Here is a 25640-nt window from a genome sequence, read left to right as displayed (position 1 = left end):
AAAATGAAACATGACCATAAATTGTAAGGGGTGGGACCAGGGGCGTACACTGCAGGTATATATGGGCTTGCTAGGAGGAGGTGGGAATGGGGAATGGGTAAAGGCTCTGCGACATCAAAGCTATGGATATGCTTGCTTGAAACTAACCCCAATAAACATCACATTGCCTGCACTTCGAACTTCCAGTCTTCTGCTTTCTGTCTGCAAGACAAGAACCAGGGGAGAGGGAAAAGGGAAAGCCCCGAACACAACAGAGTGGAACTTTCTCTTATAATGCAGCTCCCCATTCTTTGCATGAAGAAGATAAATTGGGAGTTATTTGAATTCTCTCAGACACATGCTCTCCAGGGAATAATCCCGCGTTTGCTGGGAAATGGGCCGGATTATTATTGTTGAAGTACCAGTAATGTGCTCAGCCCTGTACCAGGCATCATGATGTGGATCACCTAGTAGGTCTTTTCGATCTCTAATGTCTGTGAGTCATAGCAGACAGCAGCTGAGCAACTCAGAGATGGTCATGAGACAAAATTAAAGGGCTTCTTTTGCTTCATGCTCAGTTCCTTTTCTGAGACAGCAGAAACCCCCAGTGTGTAACTTTGTGCTTGTTGTTACTCTTAAACAAAGCACACTAAGGAAAATGCTGCAAATGGGAAGGCAAAGACCATGACTCATACACTTGGGAATGACCCGTGATGTTTTCTCCGATAATTCCTGCAATGATCCACTGACAGCACACAATGTATGTTGTTCTCTGAAGGCAATGATTTAAGCATGCAGACATTTCAGCAAACAACAAAAATTGCTGGCTCGGGGCAATTATCCTTCCAAGACACTAACAGTCATTCTCTTCTCACAGCCTATCAGCTTATGTTCCTACTCAGCAGAGGCAGTGTAAAGGTTGATGATCATACAGACAACACTTGAAAGCTGGATGTACGAGGTTTTGGGGGAGAAAATGAACTTTTAACTCCACTGAAATTCTAAGAGCATCACTGATGGTCTAGGTGTATTTAATCCTGCCTCGGAGCACAAGGACGGACTAAATGGCTTCTTGAGGTCCCTTCTTGCTCTACACTTCTGTAATTCTATAAAGAAAAAAACCATCCATTGAAATACGCTGCACGAGGAGAGCTTTTCAGAAAGGTAGTGTGGAAAATATTGCTAAGAATATAGCTATTCTGTTTCTTTGTTTTCCTGTGACTCCGTTATGCACCTTAGGTAGCATTCTGTGCTACAGAAGCTCAGGGTAAAGGAGAAGGCTAAAGTGGCTTTAAACCCCTTTTCCATCCTTTTAATCCTAGGCGGTTCTGGGGTCTGGACAGGTCACTGTTGTATATTAGGCAGCCCTAGAGGCCTCACTAAGTTACAACAGCCTCCTTGGGCTGTTCAGTGAGCCACAGCACCAGAGACTAAAACCCTGCCCCTTACACACCTCTCCCTCTCCCAGCTTGCCTCTACAGCAGCGGTCCCCAACCTTTTTCGTCTGGCGGGTGCCAGACGACAAGCCAGCGAGGACCGTGGCTGGCGGATGAGCATCCACCAAAATGCTACCGAGAAGGGCAGCGTCAATAGGCATCGCCGCCAAAATGCCGCCAACAAGAAGCGTCATCCAGAGGCGTCGCTGCCAAAATGCTGCCAACAAGCAGCATCATCCAGAGGCATCACCGCTGAAATGCCACAGAAAATCAGCGACCTTTCAGAGGCGATGGCTCCAGATGACACTGCTTCTCAGCAACATTTCGGCAGATACTCATCCGCCGGACAGTATGCGGGTGCACATAGATGCCCTGGTGGGCACCATGGTGCCCACAGGCACCACATTGGGGACCACTGCTCTACAGTATGACCTGTTAGGGGTGCTCAGAGCACAGTTTAGGGCTGTGCCAGGGCAATCCTCACCCAGAAAGAACCCATTGAAGACACAGGGCCACTTTACACCACTCTGGGTCTTCAATCCATCACAAAGGAGTTGGAGTAAGGTGAGGATCTCATTCTTCTCTTCCAGGCATGGAATACTAGCCTGGGATTACTTCCTTTATCAGTGAAAACTGTAAGGAGAATAGCTAGGGGAACGTGTGTGTTAATGTCCCAGCTTGGGGTCATATTTTCTCAGTGATGTGATAAATAACTTCAGTGCCAAAGAGAGACTGAATTTCAAAGCGAGTTGTTTGTCCCCTTTCCAGCTTTAGGAAAGAGGAGACCTTAATTCCTCTTTTCAGCTCTTTTTCAGCAGTGATCGGATTAAATATCAGCTCCCTACCACCACCACCTTTGAGTGTGTGCATTACAAAAACTGACTAATCTTTGAGCCTTGTATTAAGCAATGCTGAACATCTCCCAGCTGGTTTGCTGTGTTGGATTTTTTACCCATTTGGACACTGCAGTTATAGGCTTGATTACTCCCTCAGTCTCCACGCCTGAGTAAATAAAAATAGCATTTCGTCAGGGGCAGACGTGTAGCAACATTTCAAACTTCAAGAAAGAACTGGCATAAACCGTTCAGTGGAGACAATGGAGCTCTGCAAAGATACCTCTATGGAAATGAATGATGGATACAGAATTCCTGTGATCGGATTTGGTACCTACGCCCCTGATACAGTGAGTAAAACTTTTACAGATTTTTATACAATAGGAAGTTTGTGTTTGTTGTATGAAGTTTGGTGCTATGCATGAAAATGAGCAACTGACAGCACTAAGATCTAGAGAGTGAGGGTAGGCACTGTACAGTTTCCTCCACAGAGCTCTCCATCCCAGCATGCAGCACTTTCTGCAGTTCCAACTATGGGCCCCATGCAGGGTCTGCAATGAACTTCAGCTCTGACATGCAGTCTGGTTAGCTGTTCCATTCATGGGCCCACATGCCTCTCTGCAATACACCTCAGTCCTGACCTGCTGCTTCCTTTGCTATTCCAGTTCTTCCCTCATTTAACTGGCAATTGTTCTATACTGGGTAGTTTTTATATATGGGTGAAGGATTTCTATACTTCAATATCTGGAAAAAGGAGGCCACACAGTTTATCTTTGTTCATCCAGCTATTTGTTCACAGCTTGTTCTCTATTGTGTTATATCTTCTAAGTGCCTGTCTGACTCTAAAAATATGTTCACAACTGCAGCTCCTACTGCTGTTTTTGGGAGCCCATTCCACACCTGAATTCCACATGCAGTGCTTAAAGGCATGTCTACACATTTTTCAGAGCTTTAATTTATGCTCCATTGTTTTTTCACCTGGTTACTCTGAGTAATTTTGTGTCATCCTCTCTGGGCCATTTAAAATGTTATACACCTCAGTCAAGACATGTGCTTTCAACACTACTTACAGTCTGCCAGCACCATCTGTTATTTTTCTTCTCTCTCCTCCTCTCTCTCTCTGACTGTGTAGCTACATGTAAATACATGTTCTGTGCCAGATAAACAATAAATGTGCTGACACCATTCAAAACTGTATTTGCTTCATGGAGTGAGCAAACAAAGACTGACCTTGAAAAGAATAGGGGACTTAGGTAATGGGATACAAAACCTTTTATCTCTTTGTTACTGGTTCAGAGTCCACCCAAATTAATAGTGACTAAAAATCACTATGTTGTACGTACAGTACATACAGCTCTCTCACCCATAGATCCCAAGCACTTTGCAATGGAAGGTAAGTATCACTACCCTAATTCTATACATTGGGAAACTGAAGAAGAGAACTTGCCCAAAGTCACCCGTCAAGACCCAAATCAGAGTCCATGCAGAATCCATTTAATGTTACACTCACTCATGTACAGGGTTACCATCTTTCAGTTTCCCAAAAGGAGGACACGGCCTAGGGAGTGAGGGAGCTGCAGGAGGGTACAGTTGGGGAGTGCTGGAGGGATATGAGTGTACTGTGATCGGGTATTTGGGGGGTGCTAGCGAGATGTGTGTACTGGGAGCATAGGAGCTGGAACTATGGGTGCTGGGGGTGCTGCTGTGCCCCCTGGTTTGAAGGGGCTTCCACTATATGCCAGATTACAGTTTGATTCAATGGCTCTCAGCACCCCCACTATACAAATTGTTCCAGCATCTCTGACTGGGAGGAGATACTTGGGGTGTGTGGGAGGAGAGTTTTGGATTTTGGTGGAGGGGTCTGTGCACTGGGAGTGGTATGCTGGAGCGGGTATTTGGGGGGTACTAGAAGGGTGTGTGTACTGGAGAGGGTATTTGGGCAGTGCTAGAGGGGGCACCTGTGGTCTCGTGCTCGAGGTGGGGGGCAGTGTTGCTCCCTGTCACAGTGGCAGTATGGCTGGCATAGGTTCAGGACATGATGCCAGCTGTTAGTCAACACCTCCCTGCCTCTCCTCCTCCCCAGGGCTGGGAGCAGGGACCTGGGTGGGCAGGATCTGGCAGCTGCAGCTGCAGGGGAGGGACCAATCAGGGAGCGGAGACAGCTCTTTCTGAGCTTGCAACACCTGCTCCACAAAAATCTCAGACACTTTATCTTATTTGAAAAGTCCATCTAGTCAGAGGGCTGCGTGGGTTAAACCTTTAGCTCCTCACTCAATTGTTATTCAGTCCTTCAGGCAGAACTCTCACTAACTCAGATTATTACGGACTCTATACACTGACTCATTGTGCAGATTATCAACATTCCAGTGAATTAACTTGTAACACTCTCTGATGTATCAAAGGTTACTGAAATCAATGGAGGTTGCACTGGTGTAAATTAGGGCAGAACTTCCTCCATCACTTTAAGATGATTAATGACTAAAAGTATGATTCTAGTCTGAAAAGGGACTCTGTAAAAGTTATAGTGTGGTTCCATATTATTGTCTTTCAAGTGATTTCAGGATTAAATGTGTTCAATTTACTACTAAAAAAAATGTATTTTCTGACTGCTAGGGCTGCAAAATTGACATTCAACCTGAGAGGCAAGCTGTGTTCTTTTCTTCTTGTGTATCATCATCAGTAAAAGGGTTATGAAAGTCAAGTTCTGCTCTCAGTGACACCTGTGCCATCCCATTATCTTTAATAGATTGGCCTATAGCCCTATAGAAATTAATAGGGATGAAAGTAATAAGATTTTATAGCAATTAAATAGTGTTCTTTATATGGAGTCTAAAAGCTTATTGAATGTAATAGAAATTGATCGCTTTTCTGAAGAATTTTTAAACCAATGTGAGATTTTATTTGAGAATTACATCTGTTCTATAGAACCTGTAGATTGGTTTAAAAATTCTGTAGAACTATGGTCATTGTCTATTAAATTCTATAGGACTTTTCCATGATGGAAAATTTACTTTTTTCACTGAAGTAAGCAGAGGTGAGTGTGAATACACACAGAGAAAGTGTCTGAGTAAGAAGGTGACATTTTTGCAGTCTCTTTTCATACTGGAACCACACTTTAAAATATCGTCCCTGAGCCAGACATATTGAGGCTTTTTCTTCTTTCTGTTTTTAATTCATAGGTTCCAAAAAGTAAGTGTGAGGAGGCTGTAAAGGTGGCTATTGAAGTTGGCTACCGCCATATAGATGGAGCCTATTTATATGAGAATGAGAAGGAGGTTGGGCGAGCCATTCGCGAGAAGATTGCAGATGGAACAGTCAAAAGAGAAAACATATTTTACACAGGAAAGGTAAGTGGGTTTTGTTCTGAATCCCATCACTTGCTCTCTGCTTCTTTCTGTGCTGCTTTTCAGCAGCAAGAAAACAGTGACTTCAGTGAAGGGAGTAAGTACAAGTTGTAGCAGGCTGACAGGATTTGCCTGAAACACTCCACCTGTTACCAGGTGCTAATCCTGTGGGGGAAAGGATTATATGCACTAGTACCAGCTGGAGCGTTAGCAGACCTGGTGCCTAGTTACAGTTACCAGATAAAAACTACATTGAACTGAAGTTAAGGGTGAGTACGTGTTAGTAACTTAAGGCTAAAAGTATTACAGGGAGGCTGTAATTTTCCCAAACCAATCATTACAGACCAGGTGATAGAGATGTAAGGTTATACTTGAAAGAAATTCAAATATGTTAAACTATAGAAATACACAGGTTAGGCATCTAAATGATCTTAACTCCTCCAACTATAACTATATATGCAATAGCCATATAATTACCTTTGGTTCATTATTTGTGGTCCCAGACTGGGATAAATTGATTTTTGAAAGACACATTAGTTGTTTCCATTTTCTACCCTCATGGTGCCCCTACAAGACAGAGTCCCTGCATGAATGTTCACTTTTTAATGCTGCAAGGCATGATGATGCAACATTAATTAAATGCCGGGCACCCTTAGACTTCGTATATTATTAAAATTAAAATTTTGATAAAATAATGCATAATATACTGTATATACACTGACATTTCATGCTTGAGATATAGCAGAATAAACTTATTTAGGGAATCAGCCTTGTGAACATACAATTCTGGTGGCAATTGTTCTCTTTTCACTTTCTACAGCTTTGGAGCACCTTTAACGCTCCTGAGATGGTCTCCTCAGCCCTGGAAAAGTCACTGAAGAGCCTGCAGTTTGACTACATTGATCTCTATATTATTCATACACCCCTATCTTTAAAGGTAAAAAAAAGTTCTGTCTGAACAGAGGAGAATCTTGTCCCCACAGTTCCCCTTTTGCTTTAAGATAGACTGTAAGTTAACTGCTTGATTCAGGCCTGGTCCACACTACGCAGTTAAATCGATTTTAACAGCATTAAATCGATTTAAAGCTGCACCCGTCCACACTACCATGCACTTTAAATTGATTTAAAGGGCTCTTTAAATCGATTTCTGTACTCCTACAAAACGAGAGGAGTAACGCTAAAATCAATATTACTATATCGATTTAGGGTTAGTGTGGATGCAAATCGACATTATTGGCCTCATTCTTTTACACTAGCTACCCACAATGCACCGCTCCAGAAATCGATGCGACCACGGACGCACACCACCGAATTAATGTGCCTAGCGTGGACGCGCACAATCGACTTTATAATATCTGTTTTATAAAATCGGTTTTAGCTAATTCGAATTTATCCTGTAGTGTAGACGTACCCTCAGAGACATTGCTGTAAGGAACCAGGGGCTTTACAATACCAAACAATTTCCCTACGTATATTTCTTCCAGATCAGATGTAAAATGGGCTATCATTTATGTTAGGGATGCAGAGGTAATCAAGAGAACTGAGGGACTGAACATCCATCAGGTGTCAGAAAGAATCTTGCACTTAAAAATAAAAGTTAAATGTGCTGTGAATACTGAGTTACTGACATGTCACAATAGTTTAATATATTTCCAGAATTTCTCCAGAAAGCAATTCACGTCAAGTGCCATACCGAAGGGGAGGTTTATCTGATTATATTGTTTCTTTTGTTTTTAAGTCTGGAGATGATTTATTCCCAGTGGATGGAAATGGAAAATTGATTTTTGATAACGTAGACCTGTGTGCCACTTGGGAGGTGGGTATCACGTACAAATATAACATGAAAACACCTTTGCAAAACTGTCATGAAAATTTACCAGACCAGGCACAAAATCTACATACTCATGATTGTACGAAAGAAAACAAAAATCAGATCTATATTTCAAGTCATAAGCCAAATTCTAAGAGGGGTTTAGGCAGAAATTTTTCTTGGAGGTGGGTTATTTCATAGCTGTCCAGTTGTGGATTTCTTGTATCTTCCTCTAAAGCAGCTGGTAGAGGTCACTCTTGGAACAGGACAAAATGGCCCACTGGTTTGCTCCAGTATGGCAGTTCCTATGATCCTACTCACCTGCAGAAAAATGTTACTCACCTGGGAGAATGGGCACATGGAAAATTGTAAAGCAGGGGCAGGCAGTAGGCTGGCCAAGGGCCAAAACCAGGCCCCAGATGCTTTTGAACAGACCCTGAAATCTTTTTATTTACTTATTATCATTGTTGTTATTGCAAAGTGAAAAATGTTTCTCTGGAGTCTGGACCTTGCCTATACCTTGACCAAGAAATTTGAACCTTGACAAAAAATAATTGACTACCCCTTTTGTAAGGCTATGTTAAGATACAAGGCAGTTCTTTCCGTATCGGCAGGTAGCAATCGATTTCTCGGGGATCGATATATCGCGTCTCATCTAGACGTGATATATCGATCCCCGAAAGCGCTCCCGTCGACTTTGGAACTCCACCAGCCTGAACAGTGGTAGCGGAGTCGACAGGGGAAGCTGTGGCTGTCGATCCCGCGCCGTGAGGACGACAGGTAAATCGATCTAAGATACTTCGACTTCAGCTATGCTATTCACGTAGCTGAAGTTGCATATCTTAGATAGATTCCCACCCCTGCATTGTAGACCAGCCGTCTGGTGTGTTGTGAGAGTCCCTCCTGATGCTATTTTTCTAAAAGAAACAAAGAGCTTCTCTAAACACAAATGTTACTGTGTATCTCCCTTCTGGGGGAAAGAAGCTATGCCAGTATTAAGCACCCTTACATAAGTATAACAGCATCCACACCTGGGGTTTACTGGTACAAATGTTTTGATTTAAAACAAAACAAAACAAACAAAAAACCTGCTAACTGACATAGTTATACCTGGCACAAAAAGTTACATGGTCTCAGGCTGCCATGGAAACCTCTTGGAGGAAAGGAGGGGAGAGAGGAGAAAGAAAATGGAGGAAGAATCAACCTAGATTTTATTAGCTTTTTTCTCTCCTATTTCTTTGTACCTGTTTTCTTGCTGTAAAGGGGGCATGTGCACCACCTATACATTAGGGAGTTCAATCCTTGGGCCCTTTCCCAGTTACTTTCCATTGTTCAGGCAAACCATAGTTCATCAAAACTCACGTTGTAATCACATAAGAGGCCTAGGACTAGAGCTAGGTAAATGACTGATCTTTTAGTTTGGAAAATTTAAAAAAAAATAAAAATAAATGGTTCAGGTTGAACTGAATCTGAAGCTTTCCAGAACTTTCTGTGAATTGAAAAAGTCCGTTTTGGTCTGTTCCAGAATGAGGATTCTCCCTCGGTCTCCCACATCCCTGATGAGTTCTCTAACCAGTGGGCTAAACTTTATTAAGGGGGTGGTTGCTTGAGTTAACACTTGACAGGTGTTTGGCCGACCTGACCAGTTTTTTTATGGATTTGCCAGTTTCCAGAAAAAATATTTAATCTGCCAGGTTTTTTTACATGGGTCTAAAGATTTGCATTATCATCATAATACACTGGAATATCTAGTGTTAAAAATTTCTGCGTCCAGCTAAAGATACTTCAGTGTTCCCCTCTTGCACAGTTTAAGCAATAAGAGATCAAAACTGTCGAAAATACAACAGCTATCTGCCCAGTGCCCACCACCACACAAGCGCAGTGCATGTATGTGCGAGAGAGGGTTTCAGTTACGAAAGAGTGAGGAGACATGCAATGTTATCAATCTCATCTATATGTATTATCTCTCTAGATACTATGAGTGGCTGTTTGGGAGAGCTGCAAAGCTGCTTTGGGGGCAGGGGGTGTTGTGCTGGGTTTTTTGCATTTCTAAGGTAGTAACCCTAATGGCCGCACCATCATAATCACCAATTCCTTCTCCTCATCTGCCTATTTTATGAATTGCCAAAAGTATTTATGTCCAACTCTTGAATAGTTTTGGGCGGACTGAAACCATATTTTTTGTCGAGTAAACTATTTGTCTGAAAAATGTCTCCCAGCAGTATCCAGGACTGATGATACAGGGGGGTTCTAGGTCAGAACGGAAGTGCCCAGTTTTCCCAAGTCTCACAGTTTTATTGTGAGTCTTGTGATATTTGCTATTTTTCTTAAAGCACAACTCCTGGAAGGCTGTTATTATTGCGAATATCAGAGTTCATTTAAACAAAACAAGTAACTTTCTAGACCCCCATGGGTTTGGAAAGAAGCTTCCTAACATGACTCAGGTAAACCCTAAAGGTTCAAAAACCAGAAGGTAAAGAAAAAGAGCCCCTCCTTTTTTAAGTCTCATGGTTTTTTAACCAGTTTCATGATATTTTAGGGCCTGATTCAGGCTTTTTGAACACCTGGGGTTGGCAATATTGAGTGCACTAATAGATCTCTGTAGGGAAGTAACGCAATGACAGCAAAAGACGAAAGCAGTCTCTAGTATATGCTAGTAGGCACCAGTCCTGCAAGCTGCATTGTGCAGACACCAGTGCTATAGGCACCAGTCAGGGCCAGCACCAGGGTTTTTGCCGCCCCAAGCAGCAGGGAAAAAAAAAAGTCACGATCGCAATCGGCGGCAGCTCCACCACGCCTCTTTCTTCTTCGGCAGCAATTCTGCGGCAGGTCCTTCCCTCTGAGAGGGACTGAGGGACCCGCCACTGAAGAGCCCGACGTGCCACCCCTTCCCCTTGGCCGCCCCAAGCACCTGCTTGCTGAGCTGGTGCCTGGATCCGGCCCTGGCACCAGTGACAATGGACCTGACTATATTTTCTTTCCCAGGCCATGGAGGCATGTAAAGATGCAGGCTTGGTGAAGTCCATTGGAGTGTCCAACTTCAACCGCAGACAGCTGGAGATGATCCTGAACAAACCTGGACTCAAGTACAAACCTGTCTGCAACCAGGTAACACTCTGAGCTTTGGCTAAAATGAAGGCCCAGAAAGGTTCATTGTGATTCCATAAAGAGAACTTAAAAACAAGAGTCATGCAGCAGAGCCTGTGAGAGAGAGAAGGGCTAGAAGGCAACCGAAGCCAAGTGAGGCAAAGCCAGGTCACTCTGCACTTTGCTGTGTTTCTCCTTTCTCCTGGAAACACTGATTCAGCTAGTAATGAAATTCCATAGAAATCAGACTGTATTTTAAGGGAAAGTATAAGAAAATCTACTCCTGTCTTGGTGGCTTTCTCCTCTGGAAAATACTTATGCTCTTGTGAGGCTTCCAATATTAAGTGTGCAATTATATTTCAACTGCTTAACTGCGGGCACATTTCTTTTTGCCTACAGCAGTACCCTTTTAAATACCAAGCTGATTTGCAGGTGCAGTCAGGTATTTAGATTTCTCAGTACGTGCAGTTACAGGCACCAATAAATGTGCCTACCTTTAACTACAGACACAGCACTGAAGGCCATTTTTTACATGTAGTATAGAGATAATGATGATATTAGATGATCAGAAGTATTTGAGTTTTTACCCTTCTGGCCCAGATATATTTTATAGATTGGCCTTTAGGTAAGGAGTCCAGTATGTCCTTTGTAACATTAATATTTAAAATTTGCAAGGTCACCTAAAGGATTGTATTTTATTTCAAAGGAAGTTATTTAATAGTTTAATATAATTTATCTTCTTAAAGTAGAAATGCACCTATATGCTCTGGTGAAAGGCATATTATAAACACTTAGATAAATGAAGCCGATGATAATAGATAATTGGGAGAGGAGTTGTGTGACTGTCACTGTTTGTACAATCGGAAATCTCCATTTTTCTAATGCTTCAGGTTGAATGTCATCCTTACCTCAACCAAAGGAAATTGCTGGAATTCTGCAAATCCAAAAATATTGTCCTGGTGGCTTTTAGTGCCTTGGGATCTCACAGAGATGAGAGATGGTAAGGAAAGAAGCTAACTGTAGTGTCTCATTACTGAAAGATTGCATTTGATTCTCCACTGCCTTGATCTTGTGTGGTCATTTACATGGGTGGAAAGTGGGCACAGCATGCTACCAAACTGGCATGGCTGTGTTTTGTGCCCATTTGGTACAGATATAAATGACCACACAAGGAGACAGGCAGTGGAGAATCAGGCCCAATATGTTTGCTAAATATCTGATGATAAACAAGTATCGCCTCCAACAGGCTCAGCTCTCACTGATCCTGAGATCAGATACGCTCACTCTGTGTCTGTATTTCCTTGCAGGGTGGATCAAAGCTCTCCACTTCTGCTGGAGGATCCAATACTGAATGCTCTGGCCAAAAAATACAACCGAAGCCCAGCTCTAGTAGCCCTGCGCTACCAGCTGCAGCGTGGTGTGGTAGTCCTTGCCAAGAGCTTCACCAGAAAGCATATTGAAGACAACTTTAAGGTAAAGCAGTGGAAAGGAGAAATACCATTAGAAACACTCAGAAGTTTGCAAATAGTGGATGTAAAATACCACTGATAGCTTCTGCCCTACGTGGACATGGCACCTCAAGTTGAGGACTGACGGCACTAGGGTGACTAGATGGCAAATGTGAAAAATTGGGACAGGAGGTGGGGGTAATAAGAGCCTATATAAGAAGAAGACCCAAAAAACGGGACTGTCCCTATAAAATCAGGACATATGGTCGCCCTAGACAGCACCTCCATGCACCTTCCACCTGCATATAGCCAAGCTCCTTAGGACAGGGACTGTCATTTGCCCTGTGTTTCTACAGTCCCTCACACAATTCGAGCCCAGGGTGGTTAAGGCTACTAGGTCCTACTGCAATATAAAGGTTGCATAGTTATAAAGCGACATTTCAGAGAGATTTGTCGGAGAAAGACCAAGGTGTTATGCTGTAAATGTTTCTCATTACCAAGTGAAGCTATAAGCAACTCAAATTAATTCATGCAGAGAGGTTTTGTTCAGAATTTCTCTGCTAATCTAGAGCCAAATTCTGAGGTCTTTACTCAGTTTCTGCTCAGTTGCTCAATTGTACTTAATCCTGACTTGGGCAAAACTCACATAGTCCTCAGTACGTAATGATTGGGTGAGGACTTCAGTATCTGGCCTTTGATACACATGCAGCAGCAATGTGCTGGGCCCATAACCCAGAGGTTAGTGGATTAAAATCATCCTCTACTAGGTTGCATTTGGGAGAGGGAGGTTGGTGCAGTAATTGGGGCACTGGACTAGGCTGTGGAAATCCCAGGTTCCATTCCCTACTCTGCCATGAACTTCCTGTGTGACCTTCGGCAAGTCAGTTACTCTCTCTCTGCCTGAGTGTTGTTTTCCATTACAAATGGGGATGATGAAAGAGATGCTTCTCTACCTCCTAGAGGTATTGTGAGTATAAACACAATAAAGATTGGGAAGTGCTTTGAAATCTACTGATGAAAAATGCCATATAAGAAATAGGTATTATTATTTCAGTGACTGACACTCTAAATGACTAGCATGTTAGAAGGAATGAAATCGCTTCCTGCTTTATGAAGGGCCAATTTGGTCCATCCCATAGGCAAATCTGACGATTAGCATTTTTTTCTCTGATAGGTGTTTGACTTCCAGTTGACAGAGGAGGACATGAAAGCCATTGATAGCCTGAACCAAAACCTTCGCTATGACCCGTGTCAAGAGTGAGTTGCAGTACTTGGGTTTTAAGAATTTTTAAGTGTGTAGAAATCAACTGTGGGCAATACAGCCTGACAAAAGACAGATTGTGCTAGTCTTGCAGCACAGTCAGGTTTGATACCTTCCTGTAGAATCTGCAATGCAGCAGGCAGTGGAAATTTGGAATCTAAGGCTCACTGTCAGTTCTTTGCTCTCTAGACAGCACAGACTAGAAAGTTCTTGGAGTAGCTCTCAGTAATTGCTTTGGATGCTGAAAAGATCTTGCTGGCAAGAAGCTTTTCCTGGCAATCAGACCTGTCTCAATCATCCTATTAATTCCGGTTATATCCTCTTATACGGACAGTAAATAATCCTTGATGATTATCATGTGTTGCATAATTTGCATAATGCAAATATGAAAGCCACATCTTACCTACCTGCAGTTTGCATGGGAATATTCCATGGAAATTAAACAGCTGTTATCTGCATTTTGTTTTTTAGATTTTTGGACCATCCTGAGTATCCATTTGCTGATGACTATTAAAGAGGATTCATTTGCAATTCCTATGTTGTTAACAAATACTAATAATGCTCTATACCTAGGGCCAAATCTAGAGGAAAAATACCATTTATAACACCGTTTCCATCAACTTGTCTACTGTGTAATTTAACCTAGACAGTAAGCAGCTAAATCTCATCCTTACAATGACTTGTCTTCTTTCTTTTGATAATGCTGAGAGGGAAAAGGCATGTTTTGTATATAATCAGTTCCTGCCCCTGATCTTTCATAAATATTTTGTCTGAGCTGCTAGAACTTAATCCCTGGGAATGCACTGTGCCTCTTGAAAATCTCAGCCAAACTAGTGTGTAAAATATAGTGACTAACCAAACATTAGGTGGTGGTATAGCTTTGTTCATTCCATGATTTTAGGTAGACAAGTTGGGTGAGGTATTATCTTTTATTGGGTCAGTTTCTGTAAGCCAATGAGGCAAGTTTTTGAGTTACACACAGCCTACACAACCTGAAGGAGAGCTCTGTGTAAGCTTGTCTCTTTCACCAACAGAAGTTGGTCCTATAAAAGATATGACCTCACACACCCCCACCTTGTCTCTCAAACATCAGGTACTCATTTATAGCTCAGTCCTGGCGCACTCCCATGGGAGTGGAGGATGCTCAGGTTTGGTGTCAGCTAGCATCTCAATACTATCACTGAGCTCATCAGGCACAAATTTTCACTTAACACAGTCCTGCCCTCACAACAAATATGTTACCGTATCTATCAAACTAAATGAAGAATGGAAGCTCTGAGCTCCATTTGGAGACTTGTTTAGCATATTTCATTTGACACCATCATAATAATAAAAATTCTCAATACACCCGTTCCTTTCGCTTTTCCTCCATTTCTTTTATATGCTGAAAAGAATGGCATTGGTCACACTGGGTTTATAGCAATCTGCAATTCTCAGGGAAGCAGGTGGTTGGCGCTGCTGCCCTCTGGCGGCTTCCAGGAAAGTCTGACAGGAAAGTGGACTTGAAAGATAAGTAGTATAGTGAGGCACAGGCACCTGTTCTCTATATACCAGACCTCTGACCTGTTAAGATGAAATTTAGGGTATGGGCAGCGCTTTGAAGTTTTGAGTGTGGTCGCAGTGCCAGCACTGGGAGAGAGCTCTCCCAGCGCTGCACGTACTCCACATCCTCTACGGGTGTAGCTTGCAGCGCTGGGAGCCGCAATCCTAGCACTGCGGCACTGATTACAGTGAGGCTTTACAGCGCTGTATCTTGCAGCGCTCGGGGGGGTGTTTTTTTCACACCCGTGAGCGCGAAAGTTGCAGCGCTGTAAAGTGCCAGTGTAGCCATGACTAGTTTTGCTGTGGAGAGATGAAATCGCTGAGGTCTTACATGTTTCGTGTCTTTAATGAGAGGAGTTTCTTTGATTTTGCTCCTAATTCTTTAGAACTATGTTTTGTGAGACTGATGTGTTCATGTGCTAATGCCGCATTCAGGATGGGATTTTAATCACAGGTCAAAAGTTTTATAGTCAGAGATGCCACAACAATTCCAGGCTTCTTAGCCTATGCATCATAATACGGCTTTTCAATATATAACAACACACAACATATTTGCAGTCCAGTAATACAAAATACTACATCTGTGCATCCACAGTGATGGACAGTGGCACTGCCTTTGTATTGCATTATGTACCCCATAGTACATCAAAGTGCTCAGCATGAGAATGTAAAGAAAAACTTACTGCTGTGAGTAAAATACTGAATTTCTAAACTTCTGTCCAGTTTCAATTGCACCATTAACATAGCTCTGTGGGTTTCATGATGCAATTGCCCTCCACACAAAAATATACTGGGCCTCATTCTCCACTTACACCAGTGTAAGGAAGGAGTCACTCCACTGAAGCCAAAGGAGTTGTGCTGGTGTGAAAATCATGTAAGTGAAAGGAACTGGGCCTAGTATCTTAACATTCTAATTCCACAGTGAATTGACCACAGCTCTGTGTTTTCCATACACATATGAAACTAGTGGTGGTAAATTGAGGGGCGGGGGGAGTTAACGGCAGAGTTTTGTTAAATGATCTAGATATATCCCCAGATATCAGGCCATGGGAGAAAATGAGGGCAGCTCAATTGCTCTGGGAGTGGAGAAGAGACTGCTTGATTCAGGTGGAAATGTGTCTCGGGAAGGGTGACCAGAAGGGAAGAAATGATTGTCAATGAGAGATGGGGTGGGGTGTAAAGGAAGTTGGGGAGAAGGGCAAACATTTGGTTAAACCAGGTCCAAGTTGGGCTTGATTCGCCTCTGCTTCATAGTCCATCAGAGAATACACTTTAACAGAATCCAAGCAGTAAGCTGTCAACTAGGTTTTAGAGAAATAAGAGATGACTGTGTGAAAATATGGATAAACCTTATTTTCAAGGGACACTGCCACACATTTTATTCACAATAATATAAAAATTATATGTTTGTGTCACAGTTTATAATCTTTTGCATGATAATTGACTGAACAGATGCTTAATCTATATGATTAAATGCTTCTCAGTAATGTGTTATTGGATACTGTTTTAGGAATATTAAGCACCAAAATAGGTTGCCCTGTATTTATATATTTTAGTTTATACTGAGCCAACCAATGCAACTTCGGCAATAAATTAAAGCTATTAATATAAGTTTCAAATAAAATGCAGAACAGAATAAAATAGATTTGTGCAAACAATGGTGTAATTACCTGCTAATTAACTATAATCAGTCTCTCAGTTACACTCTAGCTCTTTTACTTCCCCTTTCCCTCTCCCCCTCCCAAAAGCCCATTTAAAATCTACATAAAAAAATCTATCACTTATAGGCATTATCTTGGGAATTTCTTCAAGATAACCATAAAGACAGAACACATACAGCTTCTGTTGTTATTCAGTTGGTACTAAACTCATTTTTATCAGGTATGAAGTGGACGCCAGTGCAGATATTCCAGGATGATCTAGTCTAGGTACAGTAAGCATTCTCTTCAGCACCGCCCAATGTCACTGTCTCTTTCCCCAGGACTAGCTGCACATGGGCACTGTAAAATGTGGTCTTAATCCAAAATTATAACTTTCCCTACTGAGAAAACGTGAAACCTAGTGTACCCGATGATGAGACTTTATAAATATGTGTACTTCTGATCTTTATTTGTCACTGATGTTCAATCCTCTTCCTTCCTAATTCCCAAGTCCTCCCTCCAGCTGCGTGATGCTGAAGTTGGAGCCAAATGTGCAAGCTGAACCAATGGCACAAGGAGGTCATAAATATGTGGCATAGTATAAAGATTTTTTCTGCTGATTAAGATGCTTTTCTTCATAGACCCACTCCCTCCTGCACAGCCTAGAAGGCAGTAGGAAGCGTGGTTGAGAGGCAGTCTGCAGAATACAGTCATTGGCAGCAGCAGGCATGAGTGAGAATGACAATTTCTGTGCAGCAGCCACCAGAAAATGACAATGGCAATCTGGGGGAGGGGAGCAGAGGCACTGCTTGGGAGGGGGCAGCATAGAGGTCCCCCAGATTTCTCAGACCCCATTTTCACTGGGACACCCAGCAGTGAGAGGCAGCGGCTTCCCCTGGCTGTGTGTCTGTGCAGTGCAGAAAGGGAGGATGCATCAGGGCATCTGGCTGAGCTCTCCCCTTCCCACCCACCCACACCCGCCCCGCTACATGGGGCTGCTGCTCCTTCCCTGCTGCTGGAGCCCCAGCACTTCCTGCTGCCTGCTTTGTAGACCACCCCCGGGGGCAAGTCAGGGGGACATCTTCAAGATCAGTAGGGTGACCAGATGTCCCAGTTTTATAGGGTCAGTCCCAACATTTGGGGCTTTGTGTTATAAAGGCACCTATTACCTCCCACCCCATCCCGATTTTTCATACTTGCTGTCTGGTCACCCTAGAGATCAGGAAGCCACACCCTGGGGTCCCATCCAGCCCGAGAACCCCAGGGGTGAGTGAGAGGAGCAGGCTGGGGGGGGGAGAGTGGGAACAGACCCTGTTGCTGCTGCTTCAGTGCATCCGCAACAGCAGCTTGCTGCTGCTGGGGGTGCATTGAAATAGCAGCAACCTCCAATGTGCATATCAAGGGGAAGGCAATTTGGGCATGTCATTTACCTCCCTCCCCCCACAAAAAGTGACTGATAATTCTCCAACTTCTTGTTAACTGAGGTGATCCAGCCCCAACCACCATCCCACCCTGGTGCCACCCACCCTGATGGCGCATTGAGGAGCATCCCAACTGTGTTTCTCCTTTTGTTGGTCTTGATTTGAACACTTACTAAGTTGACTGAGGATTGTTCAGGCAGGGAGGATGTTTGCAAGCTCTGTGGGCCCACGGGACAGAGAGCAGGAGAGGGAAGTGGTTGCTCTTCTCTGTTGTCTGATATATATCAAGTTCCAGGAGGCAGAGGCTGAGACAACACAGGGGGTGGTCACATTCCCCCACAGAACCTTTCCATTTCCCCATACACACACTATACACAGTGACGTGTCGCTGCTGAACTGAGTTCACGTCTCCTATTCTGCTGTACTGATGGATTTGTTGATAGTCTTCTTGGAGCACGGCTGTCAGATTCCATAAATAGGGTGGGGCCCACGTAGAGCCCCCAGGTCCCTGAAGCAGGCCTGGATGAGGCTACTGGGGATTCTTTCTCATGTAAACCAGGAGATAGGCAGTTTCACCCCTAGCAGAAGAAAAGAGCAAAACAAATGTGTGTATGAGGCGGGTTGTAGTTAGACATGCTCTCCAGGGTTAGCTTTTTTTCAGTTGTCCTACCACAAGGTCAGGTGACCTCATCCTTCCCTTGCGCCCCAGATAGCACTGTAACGGTGACTGAGTAAAGGTGCTATATTGGCAGGATGGATTTGCTTAACCTTTTGCTCTCTTATGATTTATCAGTGCAGAGGGAGGAGCAAGAGAGACTCTGATTGACAGGGTCCTCAAGTGTTTAGCGCCTCACTCTCTTTATGGGTTGGGCCGTAATGCGGGGTGAACAATGAAAGATGGCTTTTGCTCACACAGTTATAGCTGTCCAGTATTACTACAGCCAAGTAATAGTGTATTAACATGGCCATAATGTGAGATGTTGTGTCCTCAGACAAAGACAATTCAGATTGTTTTCCATACCACCAACCCCATTCCTTACTCCAGAGCAGCATCAGATAAAATAAAGATACACCCCCTTACCAGTGGGTATGTGAATTTCCATAGGTACATTTGACATCATCCCACAATACCTGCAGTGAATCAAAAATACATAGAGTGCTGGTAAGAACTCTCGAATGCTGGTTAGACACATCATAGACTCTCCAATTTAAGGTCAGACAGGACAATTGTGATCATTAGTCTGACCTCCTGTACATTGCAGGTCACAGAACCTCATCTCCCCACTCCTATAATAGACCCATAACCACTGGTTCAGTTACTGAAGTCCTCAAATCATGTTTAAAGGCTTCAAGTTACAGAGAATCCATCATTTACTCTAATTCAAACCATCCAGTGGCCTGTGCCCCATGCTGCAGAGGAAGGAGAAAAAACCCAGGGGCTCTGCCAATCTGACTTGAGGGGAGGGAGGGGATTCCTGCCCAACCCCTAATATGGAAATCAGTTAAACCAGGGGTCTCAAACTCAAATGACCACGAGGGCCACATGAGGACTAGTATATTGGCCCGAGAGCCGCATTTACTGACACCTCCCCCTCGCTGCCCTCAGCCCTGCCCCCACTCCACACCTTCCATGAGGCCTCGCCCCTGCCCCACCTCTTTGTAGAATTGATAAATGAAATTGTTTTTAATTGTTAATGTAACTTCTGTTCACCATTCACTACACTTGCCTACATTGTAACTTCTGTTCACTGTTTGCCATATTGTAATTCAAACCCCATTTTAAAACACTCACTCCATTTTGTAAAAGCTTCCTCCAACCTTCATTTTTGCAAACCCTGCTGTAATCTTATTAGTTTAGTTTAGATGTGTGAATGAGGTATGTATGAATGACGGAATCAACCTCCAGCCCCAGCCTGTCCTGATGAGATAAAGTTCAAATACCAACGGCTGAAGACCTAGACAACAGCCCTAAACAAAGTAAGAAGCATCCACCCTAAAAAGAAAAGGACAACAGAACAACCGAAGGAAGATCAAAGCCAGGTTCAAGGCTGAAAGTCATGCCTGCAATTGATGGGTGATCAGTCTAAACCCAGAGGCAGCGTGACACAGCAAGACCTACAGACTTTGAATCCAAACTAAAAGCCTATAAAAAAGAAGGGTGAGATGAGAGACTCTGGGTAACATTCTGCTGCCAACATGGAAGAACATCGGTGCCTGCCCAACAGAGATCCAGCTCAGCCTTGTGCCCGGCTTTCCTGGCCAGTTAGCTTCCACAAGCTACGAACCCAAGCTGCAAAATCAAGCTATGAACTTAAGCTATCTTCAGGACTGGTAACTATGCAGCAGCTGCAGAACACCTGATGAATGTGTGTGTGTGTGTGTGTGTGTGTGTGTGTGTAGGTATTAGGTATAATGTGTGTGTGTGTGTGTGTGTGTGTGTGTGTGTGTGTGTGTGTGTGTGTGTGTGTGTGTGTGTGTGTATAAGAATTAAGATATTAGTTATTAGTCATAAATCAAATTGTTATAATAAATGTGGCATCTTTGTCTTGTCCCCTTTAATAAGATCTTGCTGGTTTTTACTGGTCTAATGTAATTAGTATAACATCTCCCCACCCCTTCCCTACCCTCATTCCAAGCCCTTCCCTGAAATCCCCACCGCAACTCCACCCCCTCCCTGCCCCCAGGGGGTGAAGGAGGGATGTGGGGTGTGGTAGAGGCTCAGGGCAGGGAGTTGGGGTGCAGCAGGGGTGAGGCAGGGGGTCAGGGTGCAGGGTGTGGCAGGGGGTTGGGGTGCAGGAGGGGTGCAGGATGCCACAGGGGATTCAGGGCAGGGGGTCAGGGTGCCAGATGGGTGCAGCAGGAGGTTCAGCTGCAGGAGGAGTTAGGGGGTGGGCCCCGGCCCGACACACACCAGGGGCAGGGCAGGCTTCCTGCCTGCCCTGCCCCCGCACTGCTCCAGGAAGCTGCTGGAACCTGGGGAAGGAGGGTGCAGGGGTGTGTGTGGCTGTTGCTTCAAGCACCACCCCCAGCAGCTCCCATTGGCTGGGAACAGGGAACCACGACCAATGGGAACTGCTGGGGGCGGTGCCTGAAGCAACAACCACACACACCCCTGTGCCCCTCCTTCTCCAGGTTCCAGCCGCTTCCCGGAGCAGCGTGGGGACAGGGCAGGCAGGCAGGCAGGCAGGCAGGCAGGGACCCTGCCCTGACTGGTGCACGTCAGGCCAGAGCCGCTCTAGGTAAACGCTGGGGGAGGGCAGTGGGCGGGGGGGCACGAGGAGCTTGCAGACCACAGAAAATAACCCTGCGGGACGCGTGTTTGAGACCCCTGAGTTAGACCCTGAGAATGTGGGCAAGACTCAACAGCCAGACCCCTGGGAAAGAATTCTCTGCAGTAGCTCAGAGGAAAGCATGACACTTCTTGTGGCTGGTCCCTCTTCTTCACTGGCACCAAATCATCCACCAACATTTGTAGCATAAGGGAATGGGATGGAGAAATGATCTCAGCACCAGTCCAGTCACACACATCAATTTGAGTTAGAGGTGCTTTTTTTTTGTAGGCATAGCTAGAGATCAAAAGAATGCACAGCAGAGAAAACAGAAGAGTTGTGGGTCTGGTTTCCTCACCTGACAGACACTGGAATCATTGAAGCAGTACCATTTGCCTTCTGTGAGACTCCGAATGTAGGCGCAATAGTGACCAAAGCTGGCTAATCCGGAGTGAGCAACAACACCAAACAGATCATACTGCCAGTCTGCCTAAAATGAGCCACAAAGAGATACTGTCAAGGCAGCTGAGACCGAATTCTGGCTGATGAGCAGAGACAAACACCCATAACAGAAGTCCATTTCCTTCAGGAGAAGGTGAAATATTCTCCCCGGTCAAGTAAGGCGATAAGACGATGATGGCCCTGTCTGCATGATAAAGATCATTTTCTTCAGATTTGTGTAACGGGTATTCTTCCTAACTATTCAGTTCTCCCAAACAGGCACCTGGATACCAAGGCTCTAAATGCTTCATAAATACCACCAACTCGATTAGATTTTCCTGTTGTGCTTACAGCCAAATCCTGGTTCCTCCACACAATCTGAAAAAAACGGTTGTGAGCAAGGAAGTATCCTGGAGACTAGGTGGTGGGGAGAAAGGAAACTTTCCTTTCCAAACCAAACTATGGAACAGCAACAAAACCGGTCAGCAGCTAGGACTGCAACCTCAAGGCCTTGCTGTTCCCTCATGACTTGAGGGGTGCAGGAAGTTTGACCAGCAGCTCCACATAGACACATATATCCACCAGCTCTGTCCCTGTCCTGTTGAGATGAAACCCTCCTACAGTGGCATAGATGGATCCCTGCTAAACACAGTTCCATGGCATGCACCAGTGTACAGGTTGCTGTGAGTGGATGCCTCAAACCCTGGCCTCCCACACAGTGAAACATCAGCTCTGCTGCTCATTGAGGCTTCAGTACTGATAAAGTTGGGGAGCGGGATGCAGGCCAAGGCAGGATTTGTTTCTCAGACACCATTGTGATTAAATAAGACATAAGGGGAGTGTGCCTTGATTTTTTCTGTAGCAAGCTGGAAACAAGGCAGTACTGAGACAGCCGTGCAACCTGGTCTCAGAAAAAGGAAGGTATAAGTTTCTGAGTCAGGTCGGTGTGGTAGATGGCCCTGGTAGCAACTGTCTTGGTTTGCTGGTTTAGCAAAGTCTAAGCACAAAAGTTGCATAGTGCAAAGGGTTAAAATCACAGGTGTAGAACACCATCAGGTATAGCTAAAGCCCAGGGCATAACTCTATTAGAAAGATGGAGAACATTGAGGGTAATGTCTGTTTGACCTGCAAGTCTCTTCCTGTGAGAACTGAGTGAATAGAAGAGAAGGAAATCTGCTTCCCTGAAGTGCAACGGATGAGAATGTCTCACCTTCTCTTTGGCATCTGGGTGACATTGCTCTTGTGTCAGGATCTGGTTGAAATCAAGGCTTTGTGGAAAAGGCAGACAGTAGCTAATCTTCTGAGTCCAGGAAGATTTCCTGTAGTAGAAGCGCTTTAGGTGAAGGGTAAGGGTGTGTGGCAGACATGCTAGCCTCATGCCCTGCAAAGCAATAAACACTTGAACTGAAAACTAAAGAATCAAGAATGGATGAAGATGCTGAGATCAGTGTGACTGCAATTAGGGTGGAGAATGGTTAGTGGAACAGTGGATTAATTCCCCCAACCTGTCACTTTAGAAGACCACAGTTCAGCTTCAGGCATATATATAAGGCACTTGTCCACATTTTATTCCTAGAACTGGAACAGCATGAAGAGCTGTAGGTCAGAAATACAGGCACAGTTGTTTGGGGGCGCGCGCACACACACACATTGGATTATGCATACACATAATGGAGCCATGATCACCAAGTTTCTCATCTTTGGTGTGATTCAGAGGCTCAGCCTTAAGGTGTCATTTTGTGCATTACTTCGCTTTCTGTCTACTATCCTTACCCTGAAGCATGTACTATTCATGTATCTGCTCCCTCTGCCTATTACACAAGGACACAGGAGGGGATGGAGGAGAGTATCTGTTAGAGGGATCACAGCAGGCACAGGCAGGCATGGGAATTGCCCAGTGCAGTATGGTGGGATGCTGGCAAGAATAGTGTGGCTTTCCTACAAAATGCAGGATGGGTGAGAGATAGGGAATGTCCCTATTGGGCAATGGCCTGCAAAGGAGACTTTGGGTGGTACTATCCTAACTTGGATGGGTTATACTCATCCTGACAGATATTTGAGGGGTCTTTCTCTTTTATTTTGGCAACATTAATATAACTTGTCTTGCCAATTAAGCCTCACTGCACTGCTATACGCCTGCAGTGACAGCACTCCCACCCCAATGGCAATTCCATGTCTAGGCAGAATTAGGGAAACACTCACTTACTTGCAGACATGGTGTTTTCCTTTCACACTGTTCACAGAGACACATGTTGTTGTCAGTCAGCAGTTCAGGCTGGAAAAAGCAACACAGGGAATCCTCCTAGAAACACAGAGAAGAATTCTATCAGCCAAATAGAACTCTTCTGAGAAGTTACATGTCTATTTCTGCTTCATTTCAAAGGCTGCAGTTTCAAGGCAAACCTTCAGAAGGTATTGTATTTCAGGTGTCTAGCAAAGGAAAATCAATTGGTTTTGTTGTTGCTTTATTGTGAATAAAGGAGACCCAAAAGGCATGTTGGCTGGTTTTAAAGGCTTTTTTCCCCCTTTGCTTCTTTTTCGCATTAAAAGTTTAATTTTTGCCTCTCCTGCTTCCCTCTATTTGTCATATTGTTGTACTGTAATTTTAGACTCCCTCTTAGGTTACAAGCTAACACAATTTTAAAGAGTTAAACTGTGTGTACGGTGTTAGGTGGTGTTTCAAGTCATATTAGCCACATCAAGTTACCTTACTTCATTTAAAAAAAAAAAAAAGTCTCCTAGTCTACACAGGCCAAGACAGAGCTCCAGTTACGCTTTCTGTTTAGTTCAAATCCCAACAACCTGGTTTCATTTTCTTTTCCAGCAGAGGAACGAAGGGCGTAACTTAAGCAAAACATTGTTCTTACAGACGCCAGCACATTGTTTAAGGAGTGTTCTGTTAGAAAGGCTGTGGGTCAAGCACAATGGAATGTGCAACCCTACACTAAGGGTATGGCTACACTTGACATTTCAAAGCGCTGCCGCAGCAGCACTTTGAAGTGTGAGTGTGGTCAGAGCGCCAGAGCTGGGAGAGAGCTCTCCCAGCGCTGCACATAAACCACATCCCTTACGGGTGTAGCTTGCAGCGCTGGGAGCCGCGCTCCCAGCGCTGCGGCACTGATTACACTGAGGCTTTACAGCGCTGTATCTTGCAGCGCTCAGGGGGGTGTTTTTTCACACACCTGAGCGCGAAAGTTGCAGCACTGTAAAGCGCCAGTGTAGCCATGGCCTAAGAGCATGAAACTGCATTTGTGGACATTTTGGCCTACATTTTAAAAAATGATTAGTGGTTTTGGATGCCTTCATTTTTGTGGGCCCAGTTGGAGAAGCCTCAAAGGGGGCTGATTTTGGGAAAGTGCTGAGCACTCATCCTCTGAAAATCAGGTGCCTTTCAGGACTCTCAAGTTGGGTTCCCAGAAACTGAGGGGCACAAAATCACTACTCACTTTTGAAAATCTTGGCCTTCTAAATCTTCCCCTTCGCCCTACGGCTTCATCACGATCCCTCTGAAGTCAGTGGCAAAATGCTCATAATCCCCACTTTACCTACCATCCAGTGTTGGAGTCTTTAAAGAAATAGTATGGGAACACCCTTCCGGCATGCTGGAATGGCATTCTGGAGTATTCCGGTGCAGCTCAAGTCCTGCTACTACCCCTCCTAGCCCACAAGGGGCTATGCGCACACACACACACACACACATGTATGTTGTGATTCTGCTGTATCAGAACTCCTACCAAAATTCCTGTTTTAAGAAGCAAATCTTTGGATTCATCTCAACTGGTGTCCCCCCTTTCTTTGGTCCCTGGGACAACTGCACCATTTGAAGAGATAAGGAGGACTGTTGATTCAGGAAAAAGGTGTTGAAGTGTAAATGTAATTTACAACCTCTTTAAGATCCCTTAAATGCACACTGCTACAGAAGTGCAAAGGAGCCTTAGTGTAAATGAGAATCAGGCCCTTTGAATCCAAATATCATTGAACAACATAGCATCTATCTATCTAAACGTTTTATACGACCCCCTCGTCACTGTAGCATCTGAGCATCACTAAACACTGTACTGCAGTATTAATAGTACAAGGACTCTGTAGGCAATTGCAGTATTTCTGCATCTAAGTTCTGATAAGCACA

General features: G+C 44.3%; 2 protein-coding genes across 5 annotated transcripts in view; one reads left to right on the top strand and one right to left on the bottom strand.

The window, feature by feature from the left end:
- Positions 1 to 1062: 1062 nt before the first annotated feature.
- On the top strand, positions 1063 to 14781 carry LOC127058876 (prostaglandin-E(2) 9-reductase-like). 3 transcript variants are annotated; one of them, XM_050969330.1, is made up of 10 exons: positions 1063 to 1143; positions 2447 to 2598; positions 5428 to 5595; positions 6413 to 6529; positions 7331 to 7408; positions 10388 to 10510; positions 11380 to 11489; positions 11797 to 11962; positions 13112 to 13194; positions 13670 to 14781. In XM_050969330.1, the coding sequence occupies exons 2-10, from the start codon at positions 2512 to 2514 to the stop codon at positions 13710 to 13712; spliced, it is 975 nt and encodes a 324-aa protein (XP_050825287.1). In that variant the 5' UTR covers positions 1063 to 1143; positions 2447 to 2511; the 3' UTR covers positions 13713 to 14781. The 3 variants fall into 3 exon arrangements, with proteins under 3 accessions (XP_050825287.1, XP_050825279.1, XP_050825296.1); XM_050969322.1 differs by lacking the exon at positions 1063 to 1143 and having other exon boundaries at positions 2239 to 2598; XM_050969339.1 differs by lacking the exons at positions 1063 to 1143; positions 6413 to 6529 and having other exon boundaries at positions 2239 to 2598.
- Positions 14782 to 14793: 12 nt separating this feature from the next.
- Positions 14794 to 25640, bottom strand: part of USP18 (ubiquitin specific peptidase 18) — a 30939-nt gene continuing 20092 nt past the window's right edge. Inside the window, exons 7-11 of one of the 2 annotated variants that reach the window (XM_050967859.1) lie at positions 23718 to 23813; positions 22722 to 22892; positions 21429 to 21560; positions 18883 to 18932; positions 14794 to 18379 (exon numbers count right to left, since the gene is read on the bottom strand). In XM_050967859.1, the coding sequence (XP_050823816.1) occupies positions 18331 to 18379; positions 18883 to 18932; positions 21429 to 21560; positions 22722 to 22892; positions 23718 to 23813 (498 nt within the window). In that variant the 3' untranslated portion in view covers positions 14794 to 18330. The remainder of the gene's footprint in view (positions 18380 to 18882; positions 18933 to 21428; positions 21561 to 22721; positions 22893 to 23717; positions 23814 to 25640) is intronic. The other variant, XM_050967870.1, reaches the window with a different exon arrangement.

This window comes from Gopherus flavomarginatus, chromosome 1 (genome assembly GCF_025201925.1).
Source record: "Gopherus flavomarginatus isolate rGopFla2 chromosome 1, rGopFla2.mat.asm, whole genome shotgun sequence".
NCBI classification, from domain to species: Eukaryota; Metazoa; Chordata; order Testudines; family Testudinidae; genus Gopherus; species Gopherus flavomarginatus.
This window is presented reverse-complemented; position numbering and strand designations above follow the sequence as displayed.